The following is a 9,801-nucleotide window of genomic DNA, read 5'->3' on the forward strand; positions in this document are numbered from 1 at the left end:
AGGCCTGCCCCCATCCCAGCCCCCAACCCCAGTGGCTCTGGCATCTGGAGTGGTGTGATTCACAGAACCAGGGTGGAGACACAAATAAGCCAGAGCCACTCAAGACTTTGGGGGATGAATTCCAATCCCAGACATTTCAGGGTATTTCACCACCCTAGAGATGGGGTGGTAGCAGAAGACAAAGGAGTAGTTTCAGCCCTTAGAGATGGCTGGAGGATGATGGCAAAAAAGGAGTGGGTTCCAGCCCCAGAAATGGGGAGAGAAGAAGTTTCTACCCATGAAGGTGAGAACGGAAATCAGGGAGATTCCAGCTTTCGGCTGTGTCGCTCTGGATCACCGTGGGGAGGGGTGGTCTCTGACAGCACGGAGATAGGGGCAGCAGCATAACTGGGGGAAAGTGATTCCCCCTGGCTTCAGGTGAGAGGATCTGGGTGGCCAGGATCCGGGGCTTTAGCTGGCGGGGGAGGCGGTGGACGCATCTGTAGGGAACACACAGTCAGTGCACCAGAGGCCTCCCTTGGGGATATCCCTGTCCATTCCCTCTGTCCTGCAGATAAAACAGGACAAGTTGGAGTGACCCCTCTCCAAACACTCTTCTCCAAGGGCGGGGCCCTTACCGGCCTGAGTCGAGGCGCCATCACGTCCAGGGGTCCAGGGCAGTCCAGGTCTTGGTCTGGAAATAAGAACCACAAGTCAGTCTTATGACTTTGTTTTGTTCGCTTCTGTATCTCCAGCACTTAGGACAGTGGCACTCTGTAAATATTTGTTGAATTAACAAATAGTCACTAACCTAGGTCATACAATCCATCAATCCATCCAACCTCAACACTTATTGAGCACCTGCTGTATAATCCGCCCTGCTAAAGGTACCCGGGGGCAGGAGGGATCCACACCGCCCCCACCCCTAATGGCTGCCAGGAACTGCATAATGAAACACCAACAGACACAATGAATGACTGAGTACTAAATCATTCATAGTGAACGACAGGTGCTGGAGAAGCGGGGTGCAGAAAACGCTCACAGGGATTCCAGGGTCGCAGTGGCGGGGGGGGGGTGCAGTGAAGAAAGTGAAAGTACCTTTTAGAAAAGATGGTTTTAGGAAAGATGGATGAGGAAACAACAAGAACAAGGAAAAAAAAAAAGAAAAGATGGATGAGGAAAATGATGATGCAAACCAGGTGTTTGCAGGATTCAAGAACACTAAGGGCAGAGGATGTGTATTGGGAAAACACTGTGGGAGAAAATGGCTAATTTTTAAAATAATAATAATGAGAAAACAGCTACTAATTGCATGCTTGCTGTGTGCCCAGCACAATGCTGGGCACTCTATAGACGCCCCTTTAACTCTCACAACTCAGTGAGGGAGGGACCTTCCTCCTCACTCTGTAAAGGCCCAGACACGTTAAATCACACACTAGGAAGTCACAGAGCAGAGTCTGAACAGTGGGCCCAGCTCCAAAGCCCAAGCTCTTCTACCATCATGCTTCAGAGAGCCTGATGGAGGAGGTTCCTGAGGACAGGCAGAGGGGCTGAGTGTAACCCAGGAGTTCCAGACTTCCTCCTTCTTCTGGTCTCTTACCCTCCCAGGGCCCCCAGCTCCTTCTACTCACCACCGGGCAGGACAGGTGCAGGCGACCCATCCAAGGCAGAGGTGGGTGCAGGAGGGGAGAAGCTGGGAGGGGAAGGGGATGGCAGCATCTGGGGATGAGGGGGCAAAGAGTTATTCCTGGCATGTGGGAAGGTTTCACCAGCTCTTCCTCCTAGCCCATCTTCAGTTCCTGTCCCGTCACTCCCCAGTCCAGAGAGGGACCAAATGCTTGTATCTGGGTGGGGCTTGTAGGTGATACACATTTCAACAGCCAATATATATTGACACTTAATATGTCCCGGGCATTTTGCTAGCACTTCGCATGCACTAATTCATTCAATCCTCACCAACACCCCATGAGGTAAGGATTTGATGATTCCTATGTCAGAGGTGAGACTCAGGTTAATCCATCTATCCAAAATCACAGAGCTAGTTAGTGACAAAATCCTGGCTAGAACTCCTGACTCCTACTCCTATGCTCTTCTTGCTAGAACAACAGGTACCATATATCAAAGCACCTATGGGCCACTGTGCTAAGCGCTTTACTTCCATTATCTCTAATCAGGATAGTTAGCCTCCTGAAAGAGGTATTATTGTCCCCCTTTTACATGCATGTGAAGAAACAAGCTCAGAGAGGTCTAATCACTGCCTAAAGTAACAGAATAGGAATCTGAACTAAGATCCAGCTCTAAAGCAGGACAACCAAACGCTAATGAAGACTGCCTTGGTTTCCCTTTTCTCTGTGCCAAAGGAGATGGGGAGTCCCAAGCCACTATGGGGGGGAGGGGGCATTAAGACGAATATGGGACCTCCCTGGCATGGGAGCGTCAACCCAGATGTGCCTGGGGACCCAGGGAAAAGGAAGCCTCACCTGTTCAGGGTCTGAGAGTTCAGATGGCCCTGGGGGGCCAAGTAGCTCCTCCACCAGCAGGGAGGGGAAGACCCCAACATGGCCCCCAAATTCTCCCCTCCAGAAGCCGTCATCCACTCCATCCTGGGCCCGGGGCAGCAGGCGGATAAGCGCCCCCTCGGGGAAGCTCAGTTCCTCTGCGCTCTGTCCTGTGTAGCTGTACAGGGCGCGGGCCAGGAACGCTGCCGAAGCCCAGGAGAGATGGTGAGGGGAAGAGGCGGGCAGCAGTGCCCCCAGACCAGGGCCACAACCACTCAGTAACTCTTCTCCCTTTCTTACCTGTGGGCTCTGCCCCCGAAGGATTGTCGCTGTCATGGCTGCTCTCAGGGAAGGAGAGGTCCGGGAAGTTGAGATACCGCTCAGGGACAAAGCCTACCTCACCGTGCTGGTTCCGAGCCTGCTCACCCAGCAACACGAACAGAAAGCAGGCTTGCCTCAGCAGTCCACGGCCCTGGCCCTCCTCCACTCAGGCTTCCAGCTGTGCCTGGCTGGGTCTTTACGGGCCACAGAGAAGTCACTCCCACTGCCCCCTTGCCAAGGTCAGAGCCCCGGGTCCATACCCACCTTGACCCATTCATCGGCATCTCCCTCCTCTATGACCTCCAGCCACTCGCCCTCTGTGATGGTCAGCTCGTCCTCATGTCCTGCCTGGGCCCCACAAAGAAGGATTCAGGACTGGCTGTTCCCCATCCCTGCCTGACTGAGGTCCCCACCTCCATTCACACCTGATAGCCAAACACCACATGGACAGGGCAGGGGAGGGGCCTGGTGGCCAGGGCTGGGGGGGCGGGCTCCTCAAAGAGCTCCCCGGTCTCCTCACATTCCTCAAAGTCAGAGAGCTCAGCATCCTCAGCCTGGGGGGACAGAGAACAGACATCCTTGTGAGGCCCAGTCTCAAGTACCCACTATATCTCTCACTCCTCCATTCTACCTTTTTTTTTTTTAACATCTTTATTGGAGTATAATTGCTTTACAATGTTGTGTTAGTTTCTGCTGTATGACAAAGTGAATCAGCTACATGTATACATATATCCCCATATCCCCTCGCTCTTGCGCCGCCCTCCCACCCCATCCTACCCTTAACACTGTGGATCCTCCTCCAAGGTAGTACCACCCATCCGTTCACCCTGGGTCACAGGCAGAACCACCACAAGATAATACTAACAATAATCACATAGTTACAGTATTGAGCGCTTATATGTGCCCAGCACAATGCTAAGTATCTTATGTACATTGTCTTGTTTAAACTTCTTAATAACCCAGTGTTATTTTGCGAAACTATTAACCTAATTTTCTTAATGGGAAACTAAGGCTCAGAAAGGCTAAGTCACTTTCCAAGATCACACAGCTAGTAAGTGGACTGGCTGGTACTCAAACTGCTTATAGTCTGCTCTGCTCTCAGGACCTTTCATAACCACCATCCTATACTCCATAATACAAGTTCATTGAGAGCTCTCTGTGTTACAAACTGTGCCAAGAGTCATACTTAAGTGATTTCATTTAAGCCTCACAACAATGCTTTGAGTCAGTTACTAGTGTGATTCCCACTTTATAAGCTCTGCTTTCCACTGGGGCTCTTTACCCTCCTGGGTGTGTATGGGTAGGGAGTGGAGGGAGCTCACCGTGGGAGAGAGGTCCCTCTGGGATAGCCGGGCCTCGCTGAGCCGTCGCTCCTGCTCCACCTCATCCTGGGCCTGGGTCATGGCTGGCTTCAGCCAGTGCTGCACATCCAGGCCAGCCCCCTGCAGCAGGGCCAGCCGGGCAGCCCCCTTCACCTGGCTCACCTGACACAGGGAAGAGGGGGTCAGTCAAGGCTGTGGCTGGGCCTGCCCTTGGGAGGTGAGTGGAGCCTCCTCCCCAGATATGTCCACCCTCTACCTCCTGCCTCCAGTCTCCCCACCGTCAGATAAAGGAGTGGAGGAGGGTGTTGCCGGAGGAGGTGCGATCTCAGTGGCTCTGACCCCAGGGCTGTGCCTCACCTGTGCCCGCCGGACGCTCTCCCTCACTTCCTGCAGCCGCTGTTCTATGCCTGGAGCCTCCCGCTCTGAAGCCTGCTGCCGCCTCTGCTCCAGCCGCTGCAGCACCTGGTTGGGGACGCAGAGGACAGGAGTGGGTGGAGATACTATGGGGCACAACTTAATAATAACCTGGTAGTTTCCTAGTTGTTTCACATGCATTATGTCATCTCATCTTCCCTGTGATGTGGGTGCTATCATTAGCTCCACTTTAATGATGAGGAAACTCAGGTCCAGAGAGCTTAAGTCACTCCCTTGCTCAGGGTTACATAACTAGGAAGCAACAGAGCAAGATTTGAGTCCAGGTGAGTCTAGTCCCAAAGGTTATGCTCTTAAATTACTGTGCCACGCTGTCAGCTTAAATTAGCCTTCCCTCCCCTCCTGCCTGCAGCCCCATGACATCCCCAGTGACGCCGGGCTCCCCATCTCTCAGCTCTTCTTGCCCACCCCCAACACCTGCACCCCCACCTCACCCGCTGCCCATGGTTCTGGATCTTGTAGTCTCGGGCAGCTCGGCTGGTCCAGCGTTGAACTTCTTTCTCCAGGCTACTCTGCCCGGCCACACCTCCTGCGCCCTGCTCCAGCTCCAGGACACACACCTGAATGAATGGGGAGCTGTGAGGATGACCTGATGCTGCTCCTTCTCTATTCCCCCTCCCTCCACTTCCCTCCTTTTCTTCTTCCCTGTCTCCTGACCTCCAAGGTCAGGGACAAATAGCTGGGAGCACACACCTATGACTGTGGACACAGGTGTGCATTCATGTGGACACACACAGAGTCCCAGAAGTGGGATCCAGGTTGAGGGACAGAGGTAGAATGAAGAAGATAGTGCAGTGAAGGGACAGAAGGGTGGGAGGAAGTGTGTTAATTTGTGTCCTGGTGGGAGGGAGGTGAACTGGGGTTCTGAAACCCTCTCTCCATGGTTTAATAGTCTCTAAGTTAAAACCAGGACACGGATAATGGGGGAGAGGCCTACACCACAGTCCCCTTTCCAAGTGGCCTGGTTCCACCTAGCAGAGAGGTCTCACCTGATCATTCCCTGCTGGCTGAAACTGCTGAGGTGGGGTGGGGGAAAATACTCCGGGCTCCTGAAGAAAAAGCTCCAGATCCTGCTCCCAGCTTACCTGGGAGTTGGAAAAAGTCAAAGTCGGCCACTCACTGGTTCCCTCTCCAAGCCTGTCCCCAGCCCTTCTTGGTAGAGAGAGGACAAGGTGAGAAGGAAAGGGGCAGACATGCAGTGGTGGAGGGGGCGCTGTACTGGGAGAGAAGGGTAAAGAGGATCTCTGGGGAGCTTACCTGGGAGGCCGCCTGCCCCCCACGGTGGGCATGCTCCAGAGCCATCTCTGCAGCTTCCAGCTCAGTGCGGCTCAGTGAAGTCAGCGGGTCCCTCAGGTGTTCCAACAGCTCGCTGACCAGGGCCTGGGGAGAACCCCAAGATGCTGACACCACCCTTCCCCCAAGCAGGCTCTCTGTTCTGGTTTGAATGGGTGATGGGTATGAGGTATGGGAAATTGAGAAGGAATAAGACATTATTATTGCTTCTAATAATAGGCCATCATGTGTGCACAGCACTTAACAGTTTAAAAAGCACTTTCACATTCATTCTCTCCCTTAAGCCCCATTAGTCTTATAAAGTAGGCAGAGCAGGGGTTAGTCCTGATGAAGAAACTGGGGTTCAGAGGGGTAAGTATTCTGCACAATGTCATGAAGCCAGCTAGAAGCAGAAGCGGAACCCAGGTATGTATCTTCTGCCTACTCTGAGCAGGCTAGGTCCCCAGCCCCACCCAGCCTGATGGTGGTGGGAAGCAGGGAGACGCCCTCCCTGCTGAGAGGCAGGGGTATCTAGGCTGAGACTGGCCTTGAGCACGGCCGGCAGTTCTTCCTGGTAGTAGTGGTCAAGGTGGGCATTGGTGGCCACCAAGTTGAGCAGGTACTCATTGCGGGCCGCTCTCAGCTGCTGGGAGTACTGGGCCGACTGGGCAGACAGCTAGGAGAGGAACATAGGTGTCAACTGGGAGCCCTGGACCCTTGGGGTCCTTCCACGGCCAACGCAGGTCCAGAATGGATTCTCACATTACTGAGATAACTGGCAAACCATACTAAAATTTTTACATACTCACAATTCCTGCTCAAAATCCTCTAGTGGCAACTGCATACATTTAGGATAAAATCCCAACTGCTCCTTACCGTGGTCTACCAGGTCCAACATGAGCTGGCCCCAGCACCCTCTCTGAGTCTTTCCACAGTGCTCATCCCCTTGCTCACAGTGCTCCAGCCACACTGGCCTTCTCTCAGTTCCTCGAGCCTACAAAGTTATTCCCACCTCAGAGCCTTTGCACTCACCATTGCCTCTCCCTGGAATGTTCTTCCCCTACATCTCTGCATGGCTGGCTCCTTCTTGACACTCAGGCCACCTGTTCAGAGAGGCTTTCCCTCTAAATTACACTCCCCTGTTATGCTTTATTGTATCACCTTCTTTTCATTTATTCTGAGTCTTTGTTTATTTACTATCTGTCTCCCCTAACCAGGCTGTGGAGGCAGGAGCTCTGCTGGTAGTGTTCCCCACCATATCCCCAGTGTTTCAAACAGTGCCAAGTACATAGAAGTCCTCAATAACTGCATATTAAAGGAATGAAGAACAAAGGTACTATTTCCATTTTATAGATGAAGAAAATGAGGCTCAGAGAGATCAAGTTTACCAAGGTCATGCACCAAGGAAGTAGGGTAGCCTGGATTCATCCAGTCTCTCTGACTTATGCCCCCGGGTTCCAAACCACTAGACTAATCTGCCCACCTCTCCCTGCCCCCACTCATGCCCACATCCTCTGAACCTTGGTGCTGAGTTTCTGGAGACTGGTCCGAGTGTGGAAGAGGCCATGGTCACTTCGGTTAAGCCTGTGCAGGCAAGGGAGAGGAGCGGAGGTCAGGCCTAGCCATGGCACCTTGGCTCCATCCCCCGACGCCACAGGCTTCCTAACTCCCCAGGACCCCACCTGGCCTGGACATCAGCCGCTTTCTCCTGTGCCAAGGCCCACACCCGTTCACGCTGCCCATACAGCTTTCGACTTCGGCTCAGCTCCCGGACAGACTGCAGCACCTCGGCCTGCGCCCTCTGGAGGTTCTCTGCTCCCTAGGGGCATGGACACACAAGTCCTGATCCAGATCACCTCCATCCCCGAGTCAGCCCTTCCTTCACCCCATCCACTGAGCCATACCTTCCTAAGCACCTGCTCCTTAGCGCTCCGCCCTGTGCCTCCTGCCAGGTCACGGTATCGGTCAGATGCCTGGAGCCGGGCTTGGCCCCCAGCCATGGTGGCATCCAGCAGGCAGCGCCAGGCACCAAACACCATCCTGCCTCTCCCCAGAGAAAGTCTGCATTGAGGAGGGGAGCACTCCAAAGCTTCACGAGATGCGCCCCCCCCCCAACACCACAGGAGACAGACTGCTTTCCCATCCCCCTCGTCTGGGAGCCCATCAATCGATCAGCCATTAGCTCGGCCACAAGGATCACTTATGCCCTCCGCCCCCATCCAGTGTCCTTGCTGGGTCAGCTGCTCTCCCGCTGCTGTGTCAGCTCTACCTGCCGCTCACGTGCCCTCCTCATAGGTTCCTGGGGTTGAGCTCCTCATCCCTTCTTGGCTCCCTGGCCTCCCCACCACCCCACCATGGGACCCACCTGCTGTCCATCTCCCCACTCCGGTGTCCTTCCCTCTTCAGAAATGGCCCAGCCAGTTTCTGGAGTGCCTGATGGGAAAGTCATCACAGATCCAGTTCCCTTTCAAAGACTCTCCCCACTTGGGAGAGTGTATGATCAGAGTATAATAATGCCACCCACTTTGCTAAGTGCTTTACATGCATTAACTTATTCCGTCCTTACAACAACCTTGCGTGAAAGTACAGTTATTATTATTCCCATTTTACAGAGAAAGAAATTGAGGCCAAGAAAGGTTAAGTAACTTGTCCAAGGTCACACAGCTAAAAAGTACTACAGCAGGGATTTGACACAAATTTGCCTGGTTCTAGGCATTTGCTCTTGACCAGGACAGGAGTATGTGTGGAGGCACATTGCTGGTAGTGTAAAGGAGGCTAGAACAAAAGGGAAGGTCCAGAGAAAGGAGTCCCATACCTGCCCATACTCCCGTTCAATGGCTGCCCTCTGCTTGCTGTAGGATCTGTGGAGATTAGGGAGGTGGTGTGGTGTTACTGTTTGGTCCGTTTCTCCCACCCTCGACCCTCTCCTTAGCCTGGGCAGGAGGGAGAGGGGAGCCAGGCCTGGAGTGTGACTATACCAGGAGGGCCTGAGACTGAAGAGAGAGTCCTTGAGATCACCTCGGGCAGCCGCCGCAAAGGACAACCTCACCTCAGTGCTCAGAGCCTCAGCAGGATCCTCCCCACCCCTGGAGAACCATCTGTGAGCTTGGAGGTGAGGACTGATGGGGGTCAGCTGAGTACAGTGTGTGCCAGCCTTCCAACAGGTCTGGAAGAGGGAGGGGGGATTCTGTCCTAAGCTTGATTGTGGGTGTGGAGGGGGCGGTGTGGAGTGAAGGGGTTTGAGGGAGGGTCCCTGTGTGTTTATGTGTGTTGGCCTGCGCGGAAGGATAATTCGTATCCGGCATCTGCAGAGGGAGGCCTAGGATGACGGCCTTGAATGGGCAGGTTGGAAAGCTCTTCACCCCCGCCCACCCCGACAGCTGTAGTATGTTGGAGAAGAGGCGGAGCGTGTGACAGAGAAAGTCGGGGTACGTGGAGGGGGTCAGGGCTACCTGATATCCTCCAGTAGGTCCGCCTCTCTCTGCTGCCGGGTCTGAAGGATGCTCAGCTGCTCCAGGAAGCGAAGCTTCACCTCCTGGGATGGCTTCACCTGCGTGGGTAAGAAGAGGATGAAGACCCCTGGCGCAGGGACCTGAAAAACACTCCGCGCAGGCAGCGGTGAGGGGGCGGGGCCAGGGAGGAGCTGGGCTGTTTCCTCGGTTACTTCTGGGTTGACCCTTGAACCCCTTCCTACTCTTCGTCCCCCACCGCAGGTCTGGTGCCCCTTTGGGCCGCATCACTCCCCCAGCCCGTCAGGAGTCCCCGTCCCCAGGCCAAGCTCACTTTTCGGGGCGGCGGCTGCATCTCCGCTCCGGCCCAGGCAGCAACTCGACTCCGGAACTCGAGGAAGCCCCGCCCACAGATAAGCCCCGCCCAGGACCTGGCCCAGCCCCGCCCTCGCCCCGCCCACGCCTGATCAGTCTCTTCGCTGGGCCGCGAAGCGCCAAGAGCAGCAGGAACTAAACCTCTGTTGCTGC

General features: G+C 54.4%; 1 protein-coding gene across 4 annotated transcripts; it reads right to left on the reverse strand.

Moving 5' to 3' along the window:
- Positions 1–21: 21 nt before the first annotated feature.
- FCHSD1 (FCH and double SH3 domains 1) lies at positions 22–9,697 on the reverse strand. Of its 4 annotated transcripts, none has more exons than XM_036846238.1 (20): positions 9,608–9,697; positions 9,277–9,374; positions 8,640–8,685; positions 8,190–8,257; positions 7,729–7,870; positions 7,507–7,643; positions 7,345–7,408; positions 6,372–6,500; positions 5,810–5,932; positions 5,542–5,637; positions 4,987–5,112; positions 4,478–4,582; positions 4,121–4,282; positions 3,224–3,352; positions 3,063–3,146; positions 2,778–2,895; positions 2,460–2,680; positions 1,611–1,698; positions 618–673; positions 22–479 (listed from the first exon to the last, which is right to left on the reverse strand). In XM_036846238.1, exons 1-20 carry the CDS (start codon positions 9,626–9,628, stop codon positions 414–416), a joined length of 2,079 nt encoding a protein of 692 aa, XP_036702133.1. In that variant the 5' UTR covers positions 9,629–9,697; the 3' UTR covers positions 22–413. The 4 variants fall into 4 exon arrangements, with proteins under 4 accessions (XP_036702133.1, XP_036702132.1, XP_036702134.1 ...); XM_036846237.1 differs by having other exon boundaries at positions 103–479; positions 7,729–7,885; XM_036846239.1 differs by having other exon boundaries at positions 103–479; positions 7,729–7,864; positions 9,608–9,696.
- Positions 9,698–9,801: the final 104 nt, after the last annotated feature.

This window comes from Balaenoptera musculus, chromosome 3, assembly GCF_009873245.2.
Source record: "Balaenoptera musculus isolate JJ_BM4_2016_0621 chromosome 3, mBalMus1.pri.v3, whole genome shotgun sequence".
Lineage (NCBI taxonomy): Eukaryota > Metazoa > Chordata > Mammalia > Artiodactyla > Balaenopteridae > Balaenoptera > Balaenoptera musculus.

Excerpts from the sequence above, each read along its gene's own strand:
- FCHSD1 (XM_036846237.1), bottom strand. The coding sequence starts at position 9,628 with ATGCAGCCGCCGCCCCGAAAA. Across the intron at positions 5,113-5,541 it reads AGCCAGCAGGGAATGATCAG|GTGTGTGTCCTGGAGCTGGA; the intron begins GTGAGACCTCTC and ends CCATTCATTCAG. Across the intron at positions 4,283-4,477 it reads AGAGCGTCCGGCGGGCACAG|GTGAGCCAGGTGAAGGGGGC; the intron begins GTGAGGCACAGC and ends TCCCTGTGTCAG.